The sequence below is a fragment of the Hetaerina americana genome, unplaced genomic scaffold (genome assembly GCF_022747635.1).
Source record: "Hetaerina americana unplaced genomic scaffold, ioHetAmer1.1.p SCAF_37, whole genome shotgun sequence".
Taxonomy (NCBI): Eukaryota; Metazoa; Arthropoda; class Insecta; order Odonata; family Calopterygidae; genus Hetaerina; species Hetaerina americana.
The window spans coordinates 2241268-2265946 of NW_027286952.1; the positions used below are offsets into that span (position 1 = coordinate 2241268).

Consider the following 24679-nt stretch of genomic DNA (forward strand, 5'->3'; position numbering starts at 1 on the left):
TAAGAAAAGTTTACAGAGGAGGGATGAAATTGGTGTGCTACACAAGGTTAAAACACTATCAGTAAGTAAGAAGGGAAGTTCTATGCTAACAGTTAGAGATAAGGCGGGTATGATAATAGTTGAAACAGAAAAGATACAAGAGAGAAGGAAGGGAAGGGATAAGGAAAATAAAGAAGAACTGTATAGTAAAGAACTTAGACCAAAAAAGTTAGACACAGAAAAGGAACATGACGTAGAGGAAGATAGCTTAGGTCCCGGCATACTCGATAAATAAGGCCGTTGGGGTGGATAACATTCCTGCTGAAACACCAAAAGATTTAGGAAAATGTGGGAAGAATAGGCTATATGGACTTATTCGTAGTATCTATGAGGAAGGAATCTGAACGAAAGACTTTGTGAGATCAGTTTTAGCTCCTATCCAAAAAAGGTAAAGGCTACATCATGTGAGGACTACAGGATAATGAGTTTGATATCCCACGCAGCTAAAGTTGTTCTCAGGATCATGAACAGAAGGATAGAGGAAAATGAATACAACCAGGAGGTATTTGCCTGTTTTGTAGATTTCGAAAAATCGTTTGATAGAGTGAATTGGGAAAAACTAATGAGTATATTGCAGAAAATAGGAATAGATTGGAGGGATAGGAGGCTACTCTGCAACCTGTACATGTCTCAGACTGCTCAGGTGCGAGTCGGGAACGGGGAGTCTGGTTGGGCAGTGTTAGGAAGAGGTGTAAGGCAGGGTTTCCCATTATCACCGTTGCTGTTCAACCTGTATGCAGAGGAAATGATTAAAGAGGCATGGGAAGAACTGGAGGTAGGAATGAAAGTGGGCGGGGAATTCGAAAAATCAGTTAGGTTTGCTGATGACCAAGCTTTTGTTTGTCAGTCAGTAGTAGTAGTAGTTTTGAGGGGAGGCGACCGACAGCTAAGGTCATTTGCGCCATAGGGGAAGGACAGGAAAGGATGAAGGGTGGAGAGAAACCCGGCGTCGGCATTAGCCTACTCTTTACGAAAGGCGCCAAGGGGTCCGTGGCTTAACGTCCCATCCGACGGACGGCGTACTTACTCAAAGTGCCCTCCACATAGCACCTCAAGTAGGGATCGAGATACCTCTGAAAAATATTCAACACCGCCGGGATTTGAACCCGCGCCCTCAGGGTGGGAAGCCAGTACGTTAGCCCCCGCACCATCTCGATCGAGTGGGATAGATATGGAAGGAGAATAAATGTGAATAAAACAAAGGTTATGTGGTTTTCGAGAAAGAGTACCGCACACTGAAGTGGTACTAATGATATTATTACGGACCCGATGTTGTTAAAATACACAAAATATCATTTTTACGAATATTTTGGGAGACCCTGGCTTCACTATTCTTACCTTAACACCAGCAGTCTTCAGAAAGAAAAACATCCTGGAGATACATCCACCAACTACATCAGGGAGAAGTGACTCGAGGCAAAACTCAACAGAATAGTTTTATTGTATTGTAAAATATAAAAAGTTAAAATCATGACAAAAAAAGAGCTGTGTGGGCATAAAGTTAATACAAAAAATTAAATGCACATAACCCTGCAGTTGTCACACGTAGATAGTTAAAATGGGTTACCTGGAGGAGAGAGGATGGAGAGTGGATAAGTGCACCAGTGAATTGGCGCGTCGGAGAGGGGCTCTCTGGGAAGTGAGGGGGGAGGGAGGGTTTTGGTTGGTTGTTGAGGCTATGCCCAGCAGCAGGCAGATGCAGGGCATAGATCCGATGTCACATCACGAGAGGAAGTCTGTGCGAACGCAAGTACGAGAGGGAATGCTGCAATATTGGCCGCGTAATGTCTTTGCTTCATTTTACTTATTTCAATCTAGCCAAGAATCCCTACAACAGTCACTCATTCATCCTTCTTGTGCTTGGAATTACTCTCTGCTGGGACTTCTTCCCCCTCTGATGGATGGTCCTCATACCTGCGGGCAGGAAAGGACAACAGCAATAGGTGTCAAGTGGAGGCAGTGGCCATGCGCTCAAAACCAGTATGTTTTAGTCATTTATATTGCATGACCAGCATGGAGGCATTGATTTCCAGGGCCTGCATTTTTTGCATTTGGAGCTACAAAACATATATGGTTGAGGCAACTCTTATTCACACATTTTTGGATTCTAACAAATTCTACAATGTATGAAATATGTATACATACATACATATATATATATATATATATATATATATATATATATATATATAAATATGCTTTCATAGACGTAACACGGAAGTGCCGAATAGTACAATACACAGTAACACATAATATAGAAACACAAAAAAAGAGAACACTCACACGTATTTTCTTGATATTTCGACGGAAACAATCCGTCTTCCTCTGAAGATGTAGAAGTAATGACTGCTGGAATTGTTGAGGTGAGGGGTGCGAGAGAAAGGGAAGGGGGCCAGGGGAAGGAAAGAACGGGAGGCGAAGGAGGGGTGAAAGGAATGGTTGGGGAGAGGAAAGGGAGAGGGAAGGGGTGGAAGTAACAGTTTGGCCTTTCTTCCCTACGTTACTTCCTCTCCAAACGCCCTACCCCTCAAATCCCCAGTACCGATTTTCTCATTGATCTTTCCAACTTCATTCTCACCCGCAACTCCTTTTCTTTCAACAATAACCATTACCTCCAAATAAAGGGCTGTGCCATGGGTAGCAGATTCAGCCCTTCATATGCAAACCTCCACCTCGGTGTCCTGGAAGAGAATTTCCTTTCCAACTATCCTCTGCAACCTCTCCTGTGGCTCCGATACATTGACGACATCTTTCTACTATGGCCACACGGCATAGATTCCCTCAATTCCTTCATCTCCAAACTCAATGATTCCTCATCTTTGTCTTTCACCTCGACCATTTCATCCTCTCAGATTACCTTCCTCGATGTTAATATTTCCCTCAGCAACAACAAATTCCTTACCTCTGTTCACACCAAACCTACTAATAAGCAGCAATACCTTCATTACAGCAGTTGTCACCCCTCCCATACCAAGCGCTCCCTCCCTTACTCTCTTTCTATCCGCGGTCACCGCATTTGCAACCATCCCGAATCCCTTAACAAATACCTTAACAACCTTCACCACTCCCTCCTCCAACGAGGATACCCTGATTCTCTCCTCCATAAAAAAATACTTAAACATTCCTACACCCCCAAGACTGCGTCAACCACAGACTCCCAGCCTCTCTCAATCTGTACGACCTACTTCCCAGGCATTCAGTCTCTCAAAGTCATCCTCAAAGACCTATTCCCCATCCTCAAAAATCACAACACTTCCTCCAACCTTCTCCCCAATTGCCCCTCTGTCACCTTCAAACGTCCCGCCAACCTAGCAGATATCCTCAAATCCACCAGGCCACTCTCAAAATCCCCTCACACACCCAGAGCCATACCCACTCCATGTCATCGAGCAAGATGCAAAACCTGCCCTATTTTCACCACTCCACCCCACTCCATCCCACCATTCAACTCTCTCCCGCCCTTCCCCTATTCCTCTTGCACTTCCAAGAATGTTGTTTATCTTCTTACCTGTAAACTCTGCCCGTCCTTTTACATAGGCCAATGTTCCACACCACTTAACATTAGGATTAACAACCACCGCGCCTCGTGCAATCCCTCCTCCCCGTCCGCGGGTCTCCCCATCCCTAAACATGCTTCCCATCATAATACCCCCTTCAACCAGTGTTACAATGTTTCCATCCTAGCGTCCCTTCCCACATCCGATAACCCTATAGAATTAAAAACCCTTGAATTGGCTTTCATTTACATCTGTATGGCCTATCAGCATCCGGGCCTCAATGTCGTTCACTGATGGGAGTGGCCTAAAACTGTTACTTCCACCCCTTCCCTCTCCCTTTCCTCTCCCCAACCATTCCTTTCACCCCTCCTTCGCCTCCCGTTCTCCCCTTCCCCTGGCCCCCTTCCCTTTCTCTCGCACCCCTCACCTCAACAATTCCAGCAGTCATTACTTCTACATCTTCAGAGGAAGACGGATTGTTTCCGTCGAAATATCAAGAAAATACGTGTGAGTGTTCTCTTTTTTTGTGTTTCTATATTATGTGTTACTGTGTATTGTACTATTCGGCACTTCCGTGTTACGTCTATGAAAGCATATACTATATACTGTTGCTATGAGCAATCACCCTGTCATCTTCTGTCAACGTGCTGTGTCTACGGTTCCAGTATTGTAAGCTGAAACTACCTTTCTCAGTGTCCTATCCTTCCCTTCACTACTGTTTCTCTATTTTTCCTCTTCCACTTAATCACCATCCCAACACCCTTCCTTTATATATTTTTGCACCCTTCCAATGATGAACGACTTTGATCCCACATCATCTTGGTTACGCCAGATTCGGAAATTTTCCCGCAAACTCGCCCAATACACCTGCCATTCTGAATTTCTTTCGGCATGCATTGCATTGGGTATCATTCCCAATGGCTTATGCATTAAGTTCCCTATATCAGGCCTACCTTCCGTCCTGCACCCCAGTCTACATGCACTCAAGTTTCAACAGTCCTTTCTTTTTTGCACGTTCATCCGAGATCAATACAATGGCCTCATTCACAAATATCACAATTCCACACATTCCCTCATCAACATTCTTTCTCTCACTTCCCCTCATCTCCTCCCGAATGTAAACCGAATCCTCAAATCGGCTCTCCGCTCCCTTGAGTTCCGACGCAGAAAAGCCTTAAACAAATTGTCCAATCTTTGCACTTCTTACTTCCGCCAAGGCCTTGCCTTACCTCTCCAACTTGTCAAACCTAGCCCTCCTCCCCCACCCCTTTACCTACAGAAACCGGATTTAGCGACTATTTTCCACCTACCCCCACCTTCCCTACCAACACCAGGAATTCCACCGAGCCGTTGCCACCAACAAAACCCTTCTCAATCCGTCCCTTCCCCGCCGGCTGACCAAGCAAAAGATACTGCCGAACACGTGCTGAACCTCTCTAGCACAACGCTGAATGAGCACCAAACCTCTCTTCTGGGAAAAGGCCTCTCTTTTTCCCCCACCCCCAAGATTAATCACGTGACCATCCTCGCAGACGTCATCAATTTTGCCAGAAATCTTAGATGGCGACATTTCTGGGCGATGCAACCCGCCACTCAATCCCCCGCACACACACACAGCGCTCTCACCAAGTTCCGGCCGCCTTCCCACCTTGAGCCTCCACCGCTCCCTCCAAATCACCCGGTCGAAATCTTTATCAATCTTCTCCTGTCCAAAACATCTAGTCCTTCTTTCCTTAAATCTCTAAATCCGAAAACTAATCTCTCCCCGGCCGAATTAGCTGAGTTAAAAAAACTCACACGCAACCCCAACCTAGTCATCACTTCTGCCGACAAGGGTTCGACAGTTGTAATCCTAAACACTACAGACTACCTTCAAGAATGCAACAGATTACTCTCCGACACTTCCTCCTATCAACATATTCCTGCTGACCCTAACCCCGCATTCCAAAAAGAAATAATCGCTTTCCTCCGAGACAATGGCCCTAAGGAGAATCTTTCCCCCAGGGACATCTCCCTCCTTTCCCCTTCCCAACCTCACACCCCTCACTTCTACATCCTTCCTAAGATCCACAAACCCAACAACCCAGGCCGCCCTATAGTCTCCTCGCGTAGCTCTCCGACCGAAAGAATTTCCGCCTTCGTGGACCACTATCTCCAACCTTTAGTTCACTCCCTACCCTCCTTTATCAAAGATACCTACCACTTCCTCAGATTGCTCCACTCAACTTTACTCCCTCCTGACACCCAAATTACTATGGCTACAATCGATGTCACCTCCTTATACACATCCATTCCTCACCAAGAAGGCCTTTCTTCCCTACGTTACTTCCTCTCCAAACGCCCTACCCCTCAAATCCCCAGTACCGATTTTCTCATTGATCTTTCCAACTTCATTCTCACCCGCAACTCCTTTTCTTTCAACAATAACCATTACCTCCAAATAAAGGGCTGTGCCATGGGTAGCAGATTCAGCCCTTCATATGCAAACCTCCACCTCGGTGTCCTGGAAGAGAATTTCCTTTCCAACTATCCTCTGCAACCTCTCCTGTGGCTCCGATACATTGACGACATCTTTCTACTATGGCCACACGGCATAGATTCCCTCAATTCCTTCATCTCCAAACTCAATGATTCCTCATCTTTGTCTTTCACCTCGACCATTTCATCCTCTCAGATTACCTTCCTCGATGTTAATATTTCCCTCAGCAACAACAAATTCCTTACCTCTGTTCACACCAAACCTACTAATAAGCAGCAATACCTTCATTACAGCAGTTGTCACCCCTCCCATACCAAGCGCTCCCTCCCTTACTCTCTTTCTATCCGCGGTCACCGCATTTGCAACCATCCCGAATCCCTTAACAAATACCTTAACAACCTTCACCACTCCCTCCTCCAACGAGGATACCCTGATTCTCTCCTCCATAAAAAAATACTTAAACATTCCTACACCCCCAAGACTGCGTCAACCACAGACTCCCAGCCTCTCTCAATCTGTACGACCTACTTCCCAGGCATTCAGTCTCTCAAAGTCATCCTCAAAGACCTATTCCCCATCCTCAAAAATCACAACACTTCCTCCAACCTTCTCCCCAATTGCCCCTCTGTCACCTTCAAACGTCCCGCCAACCTAGCAGATATCCTCAAATCCACCAGGCCACTCTCAAAATCCCCTCACACACCCAGAGCCATACCCACTCCATGTCATCGAGCAAGATGCAAAACCTGCCCTATTTTCACCACTCCACCCCACTCCATCCCACCATTCAACTCTCTCCCGCCCTTCCCCTATTCCTCTTGCACTTCCAAGAATGTTGTTTATCTTCTTACCTGTAAACTCTGCCCGTCCTTTTACATAGGCCAATGTTCCACACCACTTAACATTAGGATTAACAACCACCGCGCCTCGTGCAATCCCTCCTCCCCGTCCGCGGGTCTCCCCATCCCTAAACATGCTTCCCATCATAATACCCCCTTCAACCAGTGTTACAATGTTTCCATCCTAGCGTCCCTTCCTACATCCGATAACCCTATAGAATTAAAAACCCTTGAATTGGCTTTCATTTACATCTGTATGGCCTATCAGCATCCGGGCCTCAATGTCGTTCACTGATGGGAGTGGCCTAAAACTGTTACTTCCACCCCTTCCCTCTCCCTTTCCTCTCCCCAACCATTCCTTTCACCCCTCCTTCGCCTCCCGTTCTCCCCTTCCCCTGGCCCCCTTCCCTTTCTCTCGCACCCCTCACCTCAACAATTCCAGCAGTCATTACTTCTACATCTTCAGAGGAAGACGGATTGTTTCCGTCGAAATATCAAGAAAATACGTGTGAGTGTTCTCTTTTTTTGTGTTTCTATATTATGTGTTACTGTGTATTGTACTATATATATAAATATATATATATATAAATATATATATATATATATATATATATATATATATATATATATATATATATATATATATATATATATATATATATATATATATATTAATATATATATATATACATTAATATATACATATATGTATATTTATATATATTAATATACATATACATATATGTATATATATATATATATATATATATATACACATACATATATACACATACATATATACATACATACATACATATATATATACATATATATATATACATATATATATATATATATTATTATACACACAACCTCCCACCCTTACCAACCAACAGCCGTTAGACCCTAACGGTCAAAAAGTGAAAGGACCGAGAACTGAGGTATATATACCGGCGGAATGAGCACGCAAGGTTACTCACTCCTGAAGACTCTCCCTGCAACGGGAGAGAAACATTGAGCCAAAAATTGCTCTCACGCAGTCTAACTCGAGAACCACCTCTGCGTGATTTATTCTTGTTTGATTATATTCTTAGGCTTATTATAAACTTATATCATCACTGACATTCACATTAGAAATTAAGAATCCTCTTTTGGCTTCACATTGTCATAATACGATGCTCCCAGGTGCAACTATGGTTACAGTTTGACAAAATCAAACTTTTTTGCTCCACAAAATCTCTTAAAACTTTTTGAATAACATGAAATTTCATCATTCCATGCTCTGAACACAAGGAATAATTTTATAGCAAATTACTCATTGCATCAAATGCCTTCTAATAACTACATAAGCTACGCCGCCTCTTTTACCAGTTGTTTGAAAACTTCAGAGAACTGCCCACACCAAAATCCAGAAGTCTACTTACTGAAACATGGCCTTCACATCACCTCGGATGAGGGCAACAATTAATGGCGTGCCGATACACGATGGCACCAAGTACAGCAGGGCTGGCTGGGCATGCTTTGAAATGTGCATCATGAGAATGGTGACTAGTAAACCGAGAAGGTATGCCGCAAAGGTGACATAGAAGTAAACGTTGGAGTTCCTCTTCAGGCTGCATGTGCCATGGAAGGAAAATGAGAAAAGTAATGCAATTATTTAGTTGACACATGATTGAGGTAATCCATCAACAGAGGGTGGGTTGAGGTGAGGGCAGTGGCTTCACATGAATGCATTTTGCAAGACATCATCACTCCCCTTCCCCTTTCCTCGTGGAATACACCGAGGGGAGTCTGAAAAGTTTCCGGCCTAACAAATAACCCCGACATTTTTTCTACAAGTTGAGTTTTATTTTTCAACAAAGTCTCCTTTTAAGTTGATACATTTTTTCCTGAAATGCTCTTAACTGTTTTGAGTTCCCCTCCAAATAGTAGTTGACGTCTCCCTCCCCAAAATAGGCATTCACATATGTGATAACCTCCTCATCCGATGAATATTCCTTCTGTGAAAGCGAAACTTTAACGATAGGAAATAGGGAAGAGTTGCTGAGTGTCAGCTCTAACGTGTATGGATGATTGTTCAACAAATTCAAACTGTAATGCATGAATTTTAGCCATGGCGACCGCTGAAGTGGGAGCAGGTGCATTGTCCTGATGGAAAAGCACTTTCTTCTCCTTTAAATGAAGTAATTGTTTTTCGCAATATCTGTCTGCAGTTAGTCAATTAATGGTGCATAATACTCTCCTGATATTGTTTTACCTTTTTGAAGATAATCGGTGAACACAATTCTATGACTATCCCACAATACAGCCGCCAAGACCTTCCTGGCCAATGCAACCATCTTCATCTTTTTCACAGCAGGTCAGCTCCTAAGAGGCCACTGTTTTGACTGTTCTTTCATCTCAGGTGTGCAGTGAAGGAGCCAATAAAATCCAACCCGCTTTGCTTAAACTACTCCAACAGGGCTCCAGAGAAATGTTCATTCGAATTCCTTTCCGGTCCAAAGTTAGCAAATGTGGCACCCAACTTATGGAAAGCTAACACATGTCCAATTCTTCTTCAGTCGATATTTGAAGAGCACATTCTTTCAATAAGTCCATAGCCTCTGCTATCTATCCAATGTTAATTCAACACTCATCCAATGTGTCCATTTGGACTACTTTTTTTAATGCTATCACTGTTTGTCACAGTTTTTGTCCATCCTGGAAGCTGATCATCAGCCCAGCTGCTACAGACACATTTCAATTCAGCTGCCCAAAATTTTATGGCCACAAATTATGCTGCTGAGTCCCCATACACAGTGTCCAACTTGTCTTTGATATGCGTAAGCACACCACCTTTCAAAAACAAATATTTAATGACAACTCAATACTCAATTTTTTCCATTTTCTCTAAAACTTTCACAATGGCTGACTTGAATGATTGTCAAAAAACAACTGAGTGTCCAAAATGGCTGGTATTTTTTGTATGTATTTGTGTAGTACCTTAGAACGCATATACAAACACATACCCAACTTCTGTTGAGGAGCACTGCCATTTTCAAAATTGAGGTCTGGAATGTTTCAGACAACCCTTAATGCCAGGATTATACATATAATGACAGGATTCTGGAACTGTCACCATCCCTTCTGCAAGAGGCTGCGCTCTGGATTTTCTAAATTGATGTCACACGACATATCATTTCTTCAAATGGAAACTCTAATCGGACTTTGATTAATGGAAGAAAAAAGTTACTTATAGCCCATTTTCAGGATTTGACTGCCCTGTTTACTGCACACGATCCTACCCTTTGCAGACGATAATAATTTTATTTGACAATAATCCCTATTACTTCACTATAATATTGAAAAGGGAAGTCAAAAGAAAGGTTAATTCCAGAGTTCATTCACTTCATAAATTCCTTTTGGAATCTCACCACTCTTTAGAAAATACCTGCCGGAATAGTCTGTACGAGGTCTGTTAAAAAACTATCGCAAATGTTGAATTTCCAATGGGTTATATATATTTGATTATCTATTTTTTGTGGCATTATGTTGGTACTTATGTCTCACACTTATGCCAAAAAGTTCGACCATTTTGAATGTTCCGCTAATATTTGACAGCTGTTCTGCTGGGACATGTTTTGGCTTGTCTTCGATTTTTGCCTGTTCCAAAAGATGGATCAAAGAGTCTGCCGGATGCCCTAGCTCGTCAGCAACAGACAAAAACATTGATGAAGTGAAGAGAATAGTATTGGTCAATCATCGAATCACCGTCAGAGATGTTTCGGAACTAAACATATCGATTGGCTCATGCCATTCGATTTTAAGCAATTATTTGGGCATGACATGGGTCGCCGCAAACTTTGTACCTCAATTCATGCTCAATTTTGACCAAAAAGAGCAACACATTTACATTGCTAATGAGGTGTTGGACTCTGTCCGCGACCACCTAAATTTGCTCCAGGGGGCCATAACTGGTGACAAATCATGGGTTTACGGCTATGACACGTAAACTAAAGCTCAATCATCCCAATGGAAGCTGCGGCACGAGCCAAGACCGAAAAAAGCGCGCATGAAAGTTCGGTCGAATGCGAAAGTTTTGCTCACAGTTTTCTTCGATTGCAGGGGCGTGGTGCATCATGAGTTCTTACCACAGGGTAGAACAATAAATAAAGAATATTACCTGCAAATTATGTGCAATTTGTGCGAAGCAATCTGTCACAAATGCCCGGATTTGTGGGAGAACAAAAGTTGGCTTTTGCACCATGACAACACCCCTGCTCACACATCATTACTTGTGCGCAAATTTTTGGCCAAAAACAACACACTAATGATGCTGCAGCCACCGTATTCCCCAAATCTGGCCCCCAGTGACTTTCCCTTGTTCCCGAAACTGAAGCGGCCCATGAAAGGACGACTCTACGCTACGATTGACGAGATAAAGACTGCATCGAAGGAGGAGCTGAGCAAGATCACATAAATTAATTATTTTTTGAAGTGCTTCGAGGATTGGAAAAAAACGTTGGCACAGGTGTACAATATCTAATGGGGATTACCTTGAAGGGGACAAAATAGATATTCACGAATAAATAAATAATTTTTGAAATAACACAGAAGTACTTTTTGAACAGACCTCGTACATAGGTCAAGTAGATACAATGATGCATCAAAGCAGGTGGTATCTAGAGGAAGCATGTAGAAAACGAGTTATCTCGTGATCCATCTGCAATGTGTTAAGTCACCTAGAAGGGAGACAGAAGGCTTCTTGCATCCCCCCAAGAGGAAGTGGGAGGAGAAGTGAAACCACTCTCACCTGTGGTCAAACCTCAGCAGCAGAGCAATAAATATTCCAGGGATCACAACATCTCCAAGACCTAACATGGCAAAGTTATTAGCTTCCAAGCCCCGCTCCAGGAGATCTTGAGGGAATACCACTGCAATGAAAAGTTTAAATGGAGCGTTAAATTTTTCACAATCAACAATAACCCAATAAATTTTTCTCATTTCACACTTTGGCAAGCATAGAATTTATTAGTCATCAAATCAGAGGAAGACAAGAGAGAGATTTTGCATTCAAGTAAATTAATCTGACACAGCCACATGACTCAACAGCAACAAGTTTATTAGCGACCAAAGCTCCCTGGGTGCTATGCCAGCACACCTGTCTGCTATGTCACTGCATACCAGGAGGCACTTGACACTCAACATCAGTGCATCTTCTTCAACTTCTCAAGCACTTCTTCAATAAAGAGATGGCACTCGCAGTAAAATGAAAGTTTTGCTTTTGGTGACTCTCATCTCTTACTAGACTGCAGTTTAAGTTTCAGCTATATCCACCACGTTTACATTTTCATAGTCTATTAAAGCAACAAAATTTTGTTCATTTAAACAAAATATTGAAAGAAGGTTATTCACAAGGTAGAACACCGAGAGAGAACAAAGCCGAAATGGATGAAGTTCATGGCATGCCTGGCTCCTAAGGTTACAACTGTTTACAATTGGGCATATTGGCAATGTTCATCATTTGTGGTTGTACGGCCCGATTCAAACTCATTCACCCAATTGTCAACAGTTGCAGACTCACAAGCAGATGTGCCAAAAACTTCATCCAACTTGGCTTTTATCTTCTTTGGCGTCAAGTCTTTTAAATAGAAGTGTTTAAACACTGCACAAAACTCATTTTTCCAGATAAACAGAAGTTTTTTACTTCAATAGACTATGAAAATGAAAACACGCAGTGGATTTAGCTGAAACTTTGACAGCTCTCTAGTGAGAGACAAGGCTTAAACATTTCCCTATACTACAAGCATCATCTCTTGGATTTTCTAAGGTTGTTATTGAATGACCCACGTAGGATAAAACACTTTGAAAACATGCATACACATTTATATTAATACTGTACACGCACAATATGGGAAATGACCAAAGCATGTAATTTGATTGAAATTTTGCAACAAACTATTTTCATGGAATGGATATCATTAGCACTACATACAATTTGTACGCACATAGCAAAGTGATTCAAGCAAAGAATATCCCTTGAATACTTATGAAAAGTGCTCACATTTGATGGGTGCTTCAAAGGCCTTGGCCACAGTAACCATCACGTTTGTTCCGAACACCCAGAAGATGTCATAGAAGAACAAGCCACAGAGAAGGATGCAGCCGGTGACCATGTTGTTGAGGTGCAGCAGCTCCACGCCGTTGATGGCAAAGGCTATGCCGAGCAGATTGTTGGCAATCCAATGCTGTCACAAAAAAAGATTAAGACACACTGAGAACAAAATTGAGGAAATAACTGGGTCAAAACATTAAAAAAAAAAAGAACAATCCACACTGCTTGCTCCTGAGAACCAAGATATTATTTAAGCTGCGTTTCCCCTTCCGTCCACCCACCTCTCTCTCCCCATTCCATCCTCCTCCACGGCTTCTCCAGTCCGTTTATCTGTCTGAAGAAGGAGTCGTGGTTGTGCCACCAAACATTTGAGAACACAGGCGAGTGTCCTTTTTCACGTTCCTATCTATATTTCATGATTTCACAAAAAGTATTCGAATCGAAGGACACATGCATTGATTTTTCTAGGAGATATATACGAAAACAATGGAAACATAGGCTATGCTTACGTCTCTACACAAACTATGGACCTTTTGGCCACAATTTTGGCATTGAAAAGGGCAAGCAGTGACTGGCTTGCAATTATCCTTAAACTGAGACTTGCTCTCCCAAATAACCCTGAATAACATCAAGAATTTTGTACTTCAGTTGCAAGGGACTTGCTCCAAGTGCAAATGATGACCCCGGCTCTAAAAAAGGTCATAACTGGAGATGAGTCATGGGTCTGGCTCCGGCATGACCCTGATACTAAAGCCCAGTCTTCTCGACCGTCGGTTGGCAAGATAAAGGAGCATGCGAAGAGGGGCAGATGATGACCATCCCAAAAAAGGACTTAGACAATTTTGGGATAAGACTGACGTGCCAAAGGGAGTAACTCAAAGGTGATAACTATGGATGCCTCATTGCCCTAGGTACGCTATTTCTCAAAATGCTGCCTATTTGGATACCTCATGGACACACCTCATATATGTAGCCATGCATGATTATCTTCTGCTTCTAAGAATTTCGTCTTCACTCCATTCACTCCTCTTCCGTAGGTTGCTCTGGGCTAGATCACTAGTGCACCAACCCATTTATGTAGGCTTGATTGGATGATTTGGGCATTTTTTGACTTGTCCGCTAGCTCTCTTCCCTTTTCTAGCCAAATAACATTTGAGTGGGAGGAAGGGGCAGTTGCAGGGAAGTTACCTTCTCGATGAGGTACCACGCGCCGACCAGGGTGCAGCATGCCAGGCAGACCACATCGTGCGATGTGAAGCAGTAACTAATGATCTCTTGACCCTCCCCCTGATCCCTTGCCCCCCCTGACTCTTCGCCCTTGTCCAGTTGGGCAAAGTGGATGCGGTATGGAATGTTGGGGATGGCTGCAGGCACCAGCGATGAGATTACAGGGCTGGCGCATATGAAAAAGTAAGATGCACTTTCAAGACAGCTATGCGTTGAACACATAAATTTCAATAACCGTATTAATAATTTTTTATTTCACCTGTTTTTAGGAGAACACAAAGGTACTATTTAAACTATTTTTGGAAAATAATCACTGGAATTAATAGCTATTGAAAAATTATATAAAGAGTAACCGAAGGCAATTCACTCTTGATACAAGACTTGATGATATGAAAATAGCATTTATTATTTGTCAGTAGCAAGGAAACAGCACTTATGACTGTTAGGGGTCTGAGAAGGAGAATATTTTTCCAATTCATTAAATCTATAATCAGTATTAAATGATTTCTACTTAACAAAGAGTTTACGAACTGAAACACTAAATTATTTCATAAAAGCACATTTCTGCTTAGCTAATATTGACCAAGTATGACGTCATCAACTTCAGTGAGGGTCAGCTATTCATGAGGTGAAATATTATCAAATGGTACAATACTATTACTAAAAACCAATTGGCCTTATTTTTTCCAAGACTTATGTTTTACAGCAAGTATACAAATTTTGCCAGAGATAAAAAACTATAAAATAATTCATCTAAATTACCCAATTTGAAGAATGATTTCATCTGCCAAGATGTGATACAAATGTAGAACTACTTCAATCTTTAACCTCCAACTCTCCGAGTGCATCTAACCTTGGACCCTTCCTCTCCATGTGTACTATCTTGGGTTGGAAAGCAGTGAGTTGGTTGGGTGTCAATAAGTGTTTTGCAAATTGAGACGTCTATTTGTAGTTTGTGAAGGAGGCCAAGTGTTCTCATATTGAATGTTTTCCCAATATATATGGCATTGCAGTCATTGCAGCAGAGCTAATATCCTCCGCTTTGTTCTGTGGTGTTTATTTTGTCTTCACTGGTTCCCAGAATGTCCTCGGGTGTATGTTGCTGGAGAAGTGACTATTCCCTTTTTAGGGTGTAAGCGTTGGATCCTCGGTGATATTTTCCCAAGGAAAGAGAGTCTATGCCACGCAAGCTGCCCTCCCAGTCCCACTTCCACCCCTCTCTCCTTCCCCCCCTCTCACTCCACCACTTCTCCCTGGATGCATATGTATACCTTGCTTTTTGATGCATCTTCACCTGGTGAAGCCACACGCAGTGGTGTAACCATCATCAATTTATATTAATTGCTGTACTTCTGTACAATTTCTTAAACCATTCTCCTTGATCACAAATCTGTAGGATATATGATCCAAGCTCATCATTTTGAACGACCAGCGAAACAACTGTCCACAGCATTGGCCAACAAACACTGCAGAGCTGTAATTGAAGTCCAGGATGATTCATCAGCCAGCTACCATTTTGCTCAACCATTAAATTATCAATCTCGATTCAGTCATTCAATCGAACGGTGTACATTACAGAGCTCAATGGAATGAACAATTTAGAACTTAAGCAAGTATATTATACTGGCATTTGGCAAAGTCTAATATTTTCATATAGTGAATTTGAAAACATTGAAAACAATAATTTGAAAACAGGCTTAAAATCTTATGGACTCATGGAAATTATTCGTTAACCACCAAAAGTTCTAGTGCATTACGTATCATATCATTGAGTAGACATACCTGAGAAGGTGAGAGAGGGCAAGGATGCCCAGAAAGAAGAAGTAACCAGTGAGAAGTAAGTTGATGTGCTCTTTGGAAAACACCTGAAAAATGTAGAATAATAGATAGCATTGGAATGTGCCCTCAAGACATGTTAAGCCACACACACATGCCCTTTACACATTATTCCGGTAATCAGCCATGACACGGGGCTTCCTGGCATTCGGTGGCAACAACCGAAGTAATGTCACACCCTGCCATGTACCCACATGGACTCTTCCTCTGACTTCTGTCACTTTTCCTGAAGGGATGATGAAGCACTCTAATACCTATTCACTCTCTTCCCAGTAATTTCTGTGCACTCCAATGCTTGCTATATTGACACCTCAAACACCTTACGGCCATACGTCCACCTACAAGAGTATGCTACTTTTACATTTTATATAATTAGACATAATTTTAGGTTTAAAAAATCACTGTTGCACGAATTTGAAAGTTTCTCTATCACCTCAAATAATACTTTGTATCTCACACAACTAAACTTTGAATCTATAACCACATTTTATAGTGTAAAGACACCATTTTATTCCCCTGTATAAATGAACATATATACTATGGCTCCTCGTTAGAGATGTCTGCATTATTATTATTGAGAATATTTTCATACATTTATTTATGCAAGACCAAACAGTATTCGACTAAAAGGTTGGTTTGATAGTTAAAGGTATCGCTCACCTAGTACTACCCCCCAATGGCAATGAAATTCACACATCAGGGTGATAAGAGGGGTCAGTTCCATTCCGTGCCGCATATGGTTATCCACAAAGATCAGATACCCAAAAAATCACTTGGCTTGGGTGAAGCTGAGGGTGCCCAGAACCAAACCGAGGGGAGTCGTTCAGTTGCCGAGAGTTGAGGGTGATTTCAGTCAAAATCAATGACTTCTGAAAGTTTGCATTTATGCTTTGGCATAAATGTTTGCTTTAAAAATATCAGGGGCACATGGAAACCTAAAATGGTGACTTAAGAATTTTGATGCTTATTCAGTGAATGTGTATTTTTAAAATATTATTGTAAAAATTACTGTATTGTAGAAATTTTAATTTTAGCCTTTTTTGTGGGGCTGATTTACAGTATTACTGAATTAAAACTTTGGAAGTGCAATAGTATTCAACTACAATAATAATAACTTTAATTCACTCTTTGATATGCTACAGAAAATAAAAAAAACAGTTGAGTAAACTTTCCACATTTACCTAGATGTAGTCTCCGCCCAAAATTTTGACAGAAAATGTAAATAAGAGGGAGGTGACTATCTTTGTGCTAAAAAATGATTAAAAATATTAGCATCAAGAGTAAGTACAGGCATTGTAAAATGCTCTCCTTTCTTTCACTGTTGTGATAATGTCTTGGCACACAGGCCATAACAACCAATTACATTCATTCTGTCAATCATGTTTTTAGAAACTTAGAAGGTTTGAAACAATTTTTAAAATGCCAAATAATGTGGCAGCATTTTTTCCATGGTGTGACAGTTGTTTCTCTCCTAATGCCTTTACACTTAAATAACTTTTTATATAAAATGGCAAATCTAATTCTTGTTTTATGGTCACAAGTTTTAAGGCATTAACTATAGTTTTTTTTATAAAATTTCAAAAATGGTTGAATGATTAATAACTATTGCTACATCAAACCATTTGAAATAACATAGGGAATGTTTTTGTCCAAAGTCACAGCATTAAGTAAGATGTTTAAAAAAAATCAAATTGTGAAATTTTAGCAAACACTTTACTTCTGCGAGCATTACGCCCTTCCCATTGGACTATAACCTAGACAAGGGGTACGATAGGTTTTGTGTGTTTTCTTGACCCCTAGAGCTTTACTGGCTTGGGCAATGTCAATTGCTCCTGGCGTGGGGTCATCCATGCCAAAGAGGTCAACACGCAAATGAAATCTGGTCCACAGAGCTTCTCTTCCTCAAAGAGGTGGCTGCAAAGGCATCGCAACCACAGTGGGGTATATTTGTGCATAGCCATCCACCAAACTACTAACTTACCAAGTGTTGTCAGTTTATAAATGCTAAAATTAAGTCATTTATGGAATTAATATCTAATTTACTAAGAACATTATTTACGCTCTTAGGATCCCTTCAAGCAAGCTAAAACAATTTCATTTCTCTGAATCACTGAAAGGAATTTTGACATTAAGCAAGAATAATAAAACTTGAGGAGGAGTAGTCAAGAGATGCCTAATAACCAATTAAATGGCTGAGCATTGCCAAAACCTCTGAATCTGGAGTAGCAGAGCAATGGGTGAAGAGGAGAAAATACCACCATTTAGTACCACAGCTGTTGAAAGTGAACATATGTATTTATATTCACACAAATTATTAAGCAAACATTTAATTTTATCATAACTTTAATTTTATGCGTAACACATACGTGGCAATTTTCAATGTTATGACTAAAGCATTGCATCAGCAACAGCAATTCCAAGTTCAAACATCTGACTAAGGCAATGATTAGAGCAATGATCAAGCAATGGGCAATATGATGCATTGAAATTATACACTCGCTCGAACAAATCGTTAGCTGAGACCTATGTACCACTAGAGGAGGCTCATAGGGAGTCTATTCTTTCCTGTAGCGGATCTTGAAGATGATTGCAAATGTTTAACAAGGGGAGAAAATCAATATCAAAAGGAAAGTGAACTTGGGGCTCTAATGACTGCTCCTATGGAAGTAAAGATTAATGTCACTGCTGCCATCGTGAGAGAAGATCATCAAATAATGCAAAAAGTACCATCAGAAATTAGTAATATTCAGGAGAGGCGACTGACAGCTGAGGTCATTGTGCCATTAGGGATCGATGGGAAAGGAGGAAGGGTGGAGATAAACCCAGCATCAGCATTAGCCTTTGTACTCTTAACGAAAGGTGCCAAGGGATCCACAGTTTAACGTCCTATCTGACGGATGGTGTACTGACTCTAAGTGCCCTCCACAAAGCACCTCAAGTAGGGATTGGGATACCACTGAAAACTATTTAACACCGCCAGGATTTGAACCTGGGCCCTGTCGGTGGGTAGCCAGTACTTTAGGCCCGCACCATCGCGATTCCCACACAATCAGAAATATTGAAAATATCATTGGGTACCACCCTCATGTTGGTAATGGAAAAACATGCACATGAGATATGCTTGGTACGCAAGTGTTTTCGCAGTTGAAGCTGATGTTACAGGAGGATGAAGAGTTTGTACAGAGGTTATCACTGCAGATGAAACTTGGCAACATCTATTTGATCCTAAGAAGAAACAGGAAAGCTTTGTGTGAATATCTTGGGTATCAAACACCAAAAGCAAGTCAAAATTGTGGCTCTACGAGTCATCACATCATATTTTGATAGCCAGAGATTTGTATATGATCCTGTCATGCCAGCACATTTGACTTTAAATGGAGCATACTACCTTGATCAAAAAGTTCCCGGAATAACCACCGTGTGGCGCTCCCATCGTTCCGATTTGAGTTCTGTTTTTTTGTTAAATTGGTACATCTGTTGTTGATATTCCCTTTAAATCTTAGTGTCATAACTTGACATTTGCAAAAGTTACGTAGCCAAGAGTACATCTATCTCTGTGTGTGTTGGCGATTTTTTACAATTTCAGAAATGGATTTAAATTTGCAACAACGAACTTGTATTAAATTTTGCGTAAAAAACGGATTTAGTGGCGCACGGACGTTGGAAATGTTGGAAAAGTGTTTCGGCAACGATTCTCTAAAAAAAACGGTCGTTTACCAGTGGCACGAGCGGTTCAGAAGTGGTCGTGAGTCAATCGAAGATGATGAACGCAGCGGCAGACCATCGACATCGAAAGTCGGTGAAAAAATTGATAAAGTAAAAGAAATGTTGGTCAATAACCGCAAATTAACCATCAGAGAAATAGCGGAGGACTTGAACATTGCCTATGGATCCGCCCAAGACATTGTGGTTAATGATTTGGGTTTCCGTCGTGTAGCAGCAAAGTTGGCCTCAATTTCATGCAAAAAAGAGACCGTGTTGACGTCGCAAAAGACATGATTTGCGAGGCTGAATCCGATCCCACATTCATCAAAAGGATCATTACTGGAGACGAGACGTGGGTTTATGAGTACGACACGCAATCCAGACATCAGGCAAGTGAATGGCGTTCACCAAATGAGCCGAGACCAAAAAAACCACGTCGTTTTCAGTCAAAAAAGAAGGCAATGCTGACGGTTTTCATGGATTACAACGGTGTAGTGCATCATGAATTTTTGCCAGAAGGCCAGACAGTAAACAAAGAGTATTATTTGGGCGTTATGAGACGTTTGCGTGAAGCAATTCGCCGAAAGAGACCAGAAATGTGGGCAGAAAACTCGTGGATTTTGCACCATGATAACGCACCGTCGCACAGTGCTATCATTATTCGTAATTTTTTGACGAAAAATGCAACAAATACCATCCAACAGCCACCGAATTCACCTGATTTGGCTCCCTGTGACTTCTTTCTGTTCAATCCAGTTAAAAAACCATTACGGGGAACGTGTTTTAGCAGCCGAGAGGAAGTAATGGAAAAATCGCAGGAAGCACTGATGGACATACCGAAAACCGACCGTAACTTTTGCAAATGTCAAGTTATGACACTAAGATTTAAAGGGAATATCAACAACAGATGTACCAATTTAACAAAAAAACAGAACTCAAATCGGAACGATGGGAGCGCCACACGGTGGTTATTCCGGGAACTTTTTGATCAAGGTAGTATTGTAGATATTGACTGAACATTTTTCAAGACCACATGAATCACAATAGGCTGCATTTCAATGCAATGCCCTTGATGTCATTCATGTATGGATGCCCATCACAAATGCTATTGCTGAATGTCTCAGCAAAATCTCGGCTTATTATTTAGGTCTCACGCAGATGAGACCACGGAGATAAAATAAGGGAAATAAATTCCAGGATAGATAGATACTAATACTCATTCTTTCCCCAAACAATCAGGAATCATAACAGTAAGAAACTGAAGTCATTTTAGAAATATTAAACACATTGAATTTACAAGTCCGAACAAAATTAAACATTGCAAAGACATCAGGTATGTTTGTAGGTGCATGTGTATGTTAGTTGATAGCTTGAGTGTTGGCATGTGAGTGGGGTGTAAGGGTTTTCCCATGAATGTATACCATGTTTTGCTTGTGGATTGTATAAATTTGTGGCTTTTGCAAGCGGCTTTTTTTTTCTTAATTACAGTTAGTGCCCTAACTCCCCCCCCCCCCCCCCCCCCCCGCCACATGCCTTTGCGGCGGCTTGCTGGGTATTAAGTAGATGTAGATGGAAGAGAAATTTTTCCCTGCCTTCCCCTACAATACTTCCTGCTGTGGGCAGCTGACTGCAAATGTCACTCCTCCAAACTAACTTAAGTATTACCTCCCTTGTTTTCCGAGTACTAGAACCACACAATCAGAGAAATACTAAGTATCAGACAGAAAAGCTATTACTAATGGACTCCAGTAAATAGCAACATCAGCTTTTGACAGGGTTTAATAAAGCTAATCGGTCAACAAAATCAAAAAGGTTCATCATATCAATAAATAGGCCAGCAACTTTATTAGCATTTAATCCCTCAAATTAACTTTTTCAAAATATTATCAATGCATCACCAGAGCATTTGCATCTAAAAAAAACCCAAATTGGCAATTACTCAAATATCTCAAGGAAGAATTATGTAACATGATGCCTCTTGTCTGAAAATGACCTCACTGTCTTTCTAGCCGTGGCATAACTATAATGCCAATCTATGAAGCTGGCCAAGGATCTGGCTCCTCTGAACTACTCATTTGAAGAACCACATTGCGGTCACTTGCCTGGAATACCTTCAGGTGACCAGCGACAAGGTGGAAGATGAACATGCATTTTGAAATCCTATCGAGCAATTAAAGATGGTACTTCAGAGATGATTCCAAGATGTGATTACACATACAATGGGTACAGCAAGACTATGCTGATTCAAGAAATTAAGAGTTGTGGTGATGTCATAGGAAGTAACACAAAGAGATGAAATGGAAACAAATTATTACGCAGGATACTGGTAGCCCCCCCCCCCCCCCCCCCCCCCCCCCCCCCCGATACCCTGTGTAATTTAGAGTGATTGCATTGAATTCTTCTCCCATCTGAATTACATAAGAACTTTCTACCTTATAAACGACATGTGGTCGTTTATAAGGATATTGAAGAAAATAAAAAAATAAATGTGTTAATTTTACCACAATTAAGGCTGAAAAATTCTCAACACCAACGCCCATAATATGCTATGGCTTTCCTCTTTCCTCCACTTACACCCCCACGTCATCAAAACACAATGCGATCCGCAGCGGGCATGAGCCCCTCACCTGGAAGAAGCAATACAGTCCAAACAGAGCAGCACTTGCTATCAAGGGAAACATGGCTGCATCCTTGTGAGACATGGTGTCCGGTATTTCTCCCGATTCCTGAAATAAGATTACATTTAAATGACGTGACTCAGTTCATTTCTATTTTCAAGAGTTATTAGCATTCCAATTATGGCATGAATTCACATTTACAAATGAAGAAAATAGAGCTAAAATGGACGGCATGGGTCAAATTTTGTTCTGATACATTTCTGGCACTTTCCTGTACAACTATCCAAGTTAATGCAGTTCACAGCTTCTACATGTACACCACATGATATTTTTCTAAATTACCTTCTAGCAGCATTGAGTGTAATCGCTGATTATTATTAAGAACCATTTTATTTCCAAGCAGTAAAAATTATCAACTTATGTATTTACTACTGTAAAAAACATATTAGATGATATTAATCCAACAAGGAATAGTTATCCATTCATCATATGCATCAGTTATCTTTCTTTTTTCATGCTAACATTTTGTGAGGGTTTTCTTGCATTGTTACATTCTGCAGTCAATTACCCTCACCGCCTCCTTGTGATCTTGCCTACCAATGTAATAGGAGGATTAAATTATTCTCTTTGCCAGCATTTCAGATGAATGAATGGTAATTATCCCAGAGTAAAATTGTCGCACCCAATTTCCATGCTTCCATTGGTTGCTCCCAGCCCCACATCACAGTCCATTCATTCATGAACACTATATGCTAAATGGGCCGCTTTTACTGCTCTCCTTGTTGCAAAATTAGGTTCTTTGGCATAGATCAAAATGCTTGTAACGAACTGTGGTGACTAACTAATAGGAAAAGCACTTCTATTTAGCTTTTTTTTGTTAGAACATTTCCCCACTCTTTGTTTGATGCATCATAGTCTCTTTGCTGCAGCTCCACAAATGTTCCTAAGGCACTTTCCCCATTTTAGGTCTGATTCTAATACGATTTCCGGGTATTTTACTAAGGTATACTTGCATGTATGTCTCAGATTTAAAAATATAGAACAGGGAAGACTGTTGAAGAAATTAAACAGAACAATAAGAAAAGAATATCAGTAGGTAGAAAGGCATATCATGTTGTTTTTCGTTAGGTGAAGCAGGAAATGTACAGTTGTATGACTTTAAATTACATAAAACAGTACCATTATGATGGGTGTGAATAATATACCTAAAACAAATCCTCAGCTGCAATTTAGTTGATGGGCGACGTTGTAGCCTCAGTGCAGAGTATATTCGGATACTGTAACGAGCCAACATGGGGATGGCCACAAGGAAAATAACATCTAAATCGATAAGACAGAAATTAGAAAGGAATTGGTTCCTTCTATTATTATTCAAACTATCATAATTGTACACAAGGAAGCTGGTAGCATTCCCAACAAGTTGAGCCTTCCCCTATAAAACCAATCCTGATCAACCACTGCACGGCATTAATTACCCAAATATATAGCCATCATATTTGCTTTTCATCTCTTATCTTCTTCTCATAAAACCTGAGTAATTAGCACAACCGCTTAACTATTGTGTCAAATAAGATTACCTGACATTCATGTAATTTTGTGCAACTTGGTGGCTTCAGATCAAGAGCTAAAATTACTCTTTTTTAGATTGATTTTTCGAAAATATTGTGAGAAACTAAATCGATTTTCCGTTGGATTTATGAAAATTAAATAATCACAGATCATCTTGATTATTATTTTCCATTATGTGGACTGATGCCTTGACACACCCAGGGTCAAGAAATGTACTGGTAGGAAAGTCGAGAGCCATCTGCATACGTCATATATGTTCAAATTAAGAAATCTCCAATTTAGACATTTTAATCTCAAATTACTTTTCGTCGCTTACCGGTCTAATGTATTGTTAAGTTAGCAGTATCATTTCTTTGCCCATTATCTTCAAACACACGATAAACATTTCCTTTCGGCGAACTGCCATTATTTTATGACAAAATCAAACTAATATTTATGAATTGAAGAATTTACATGACATGCCCAGCACACACTTTGATCAAAGTCAACATAAATCAACTAAGACCATTGAGACTATAAAAGTACACTTTCTGGTGACAGAAAAATATATGCCGAAGACTGAATACGTGTTACCTTTTGCTCCTTATGGTGCTTCACAGACCGATAACTACCGAAGAATATAGGCAAAAGAGCCATTATAACCAAACTTCCATATGCCACAGCCATTCCTTCAACTGTGGCAGGAATTCTAGCAGTTGAATTTCCAGCATTTTCGTCTGAGAAACTCTCAGTAGCCGACGAAGCACTTGAATCTGCCATGATTACAATCAGATCAA

The 24679-nt window shown here is 40.9% G+C and overlaps 1 protein-coding gene across 1 annotated transcript; it reads right to left on the reverse strand.

The window, feature by feature from the left end:
* Positions 1-1462: 1462 nt before the first annotated feature.
* On the reverse strand, positions 1463-24679 carry LOC139691529 (minor histocompatibility antigen H13). Its single transcript, XM_071589392.1, has 8 exons — positions 24477-24679; positions 22344-22442; positions 15958-16040; positions 14137-14341; positions 12898-13081; positions 11647-11767; positions 8279-8467; positions 1463-1953 (listed from the first exon to the last, which is right to left on the reverse strand). The coding sequence occupies exons 1-8, from the start codon at positions 24660-24662 to the stop codon at positions 1881-1883; spliced, it is 1140 nt and encodes a 379-aa protein (XP_071445493.1). The 5' UTR covers positions 24663-24679; the 3' UTR covers positions 1463-1880.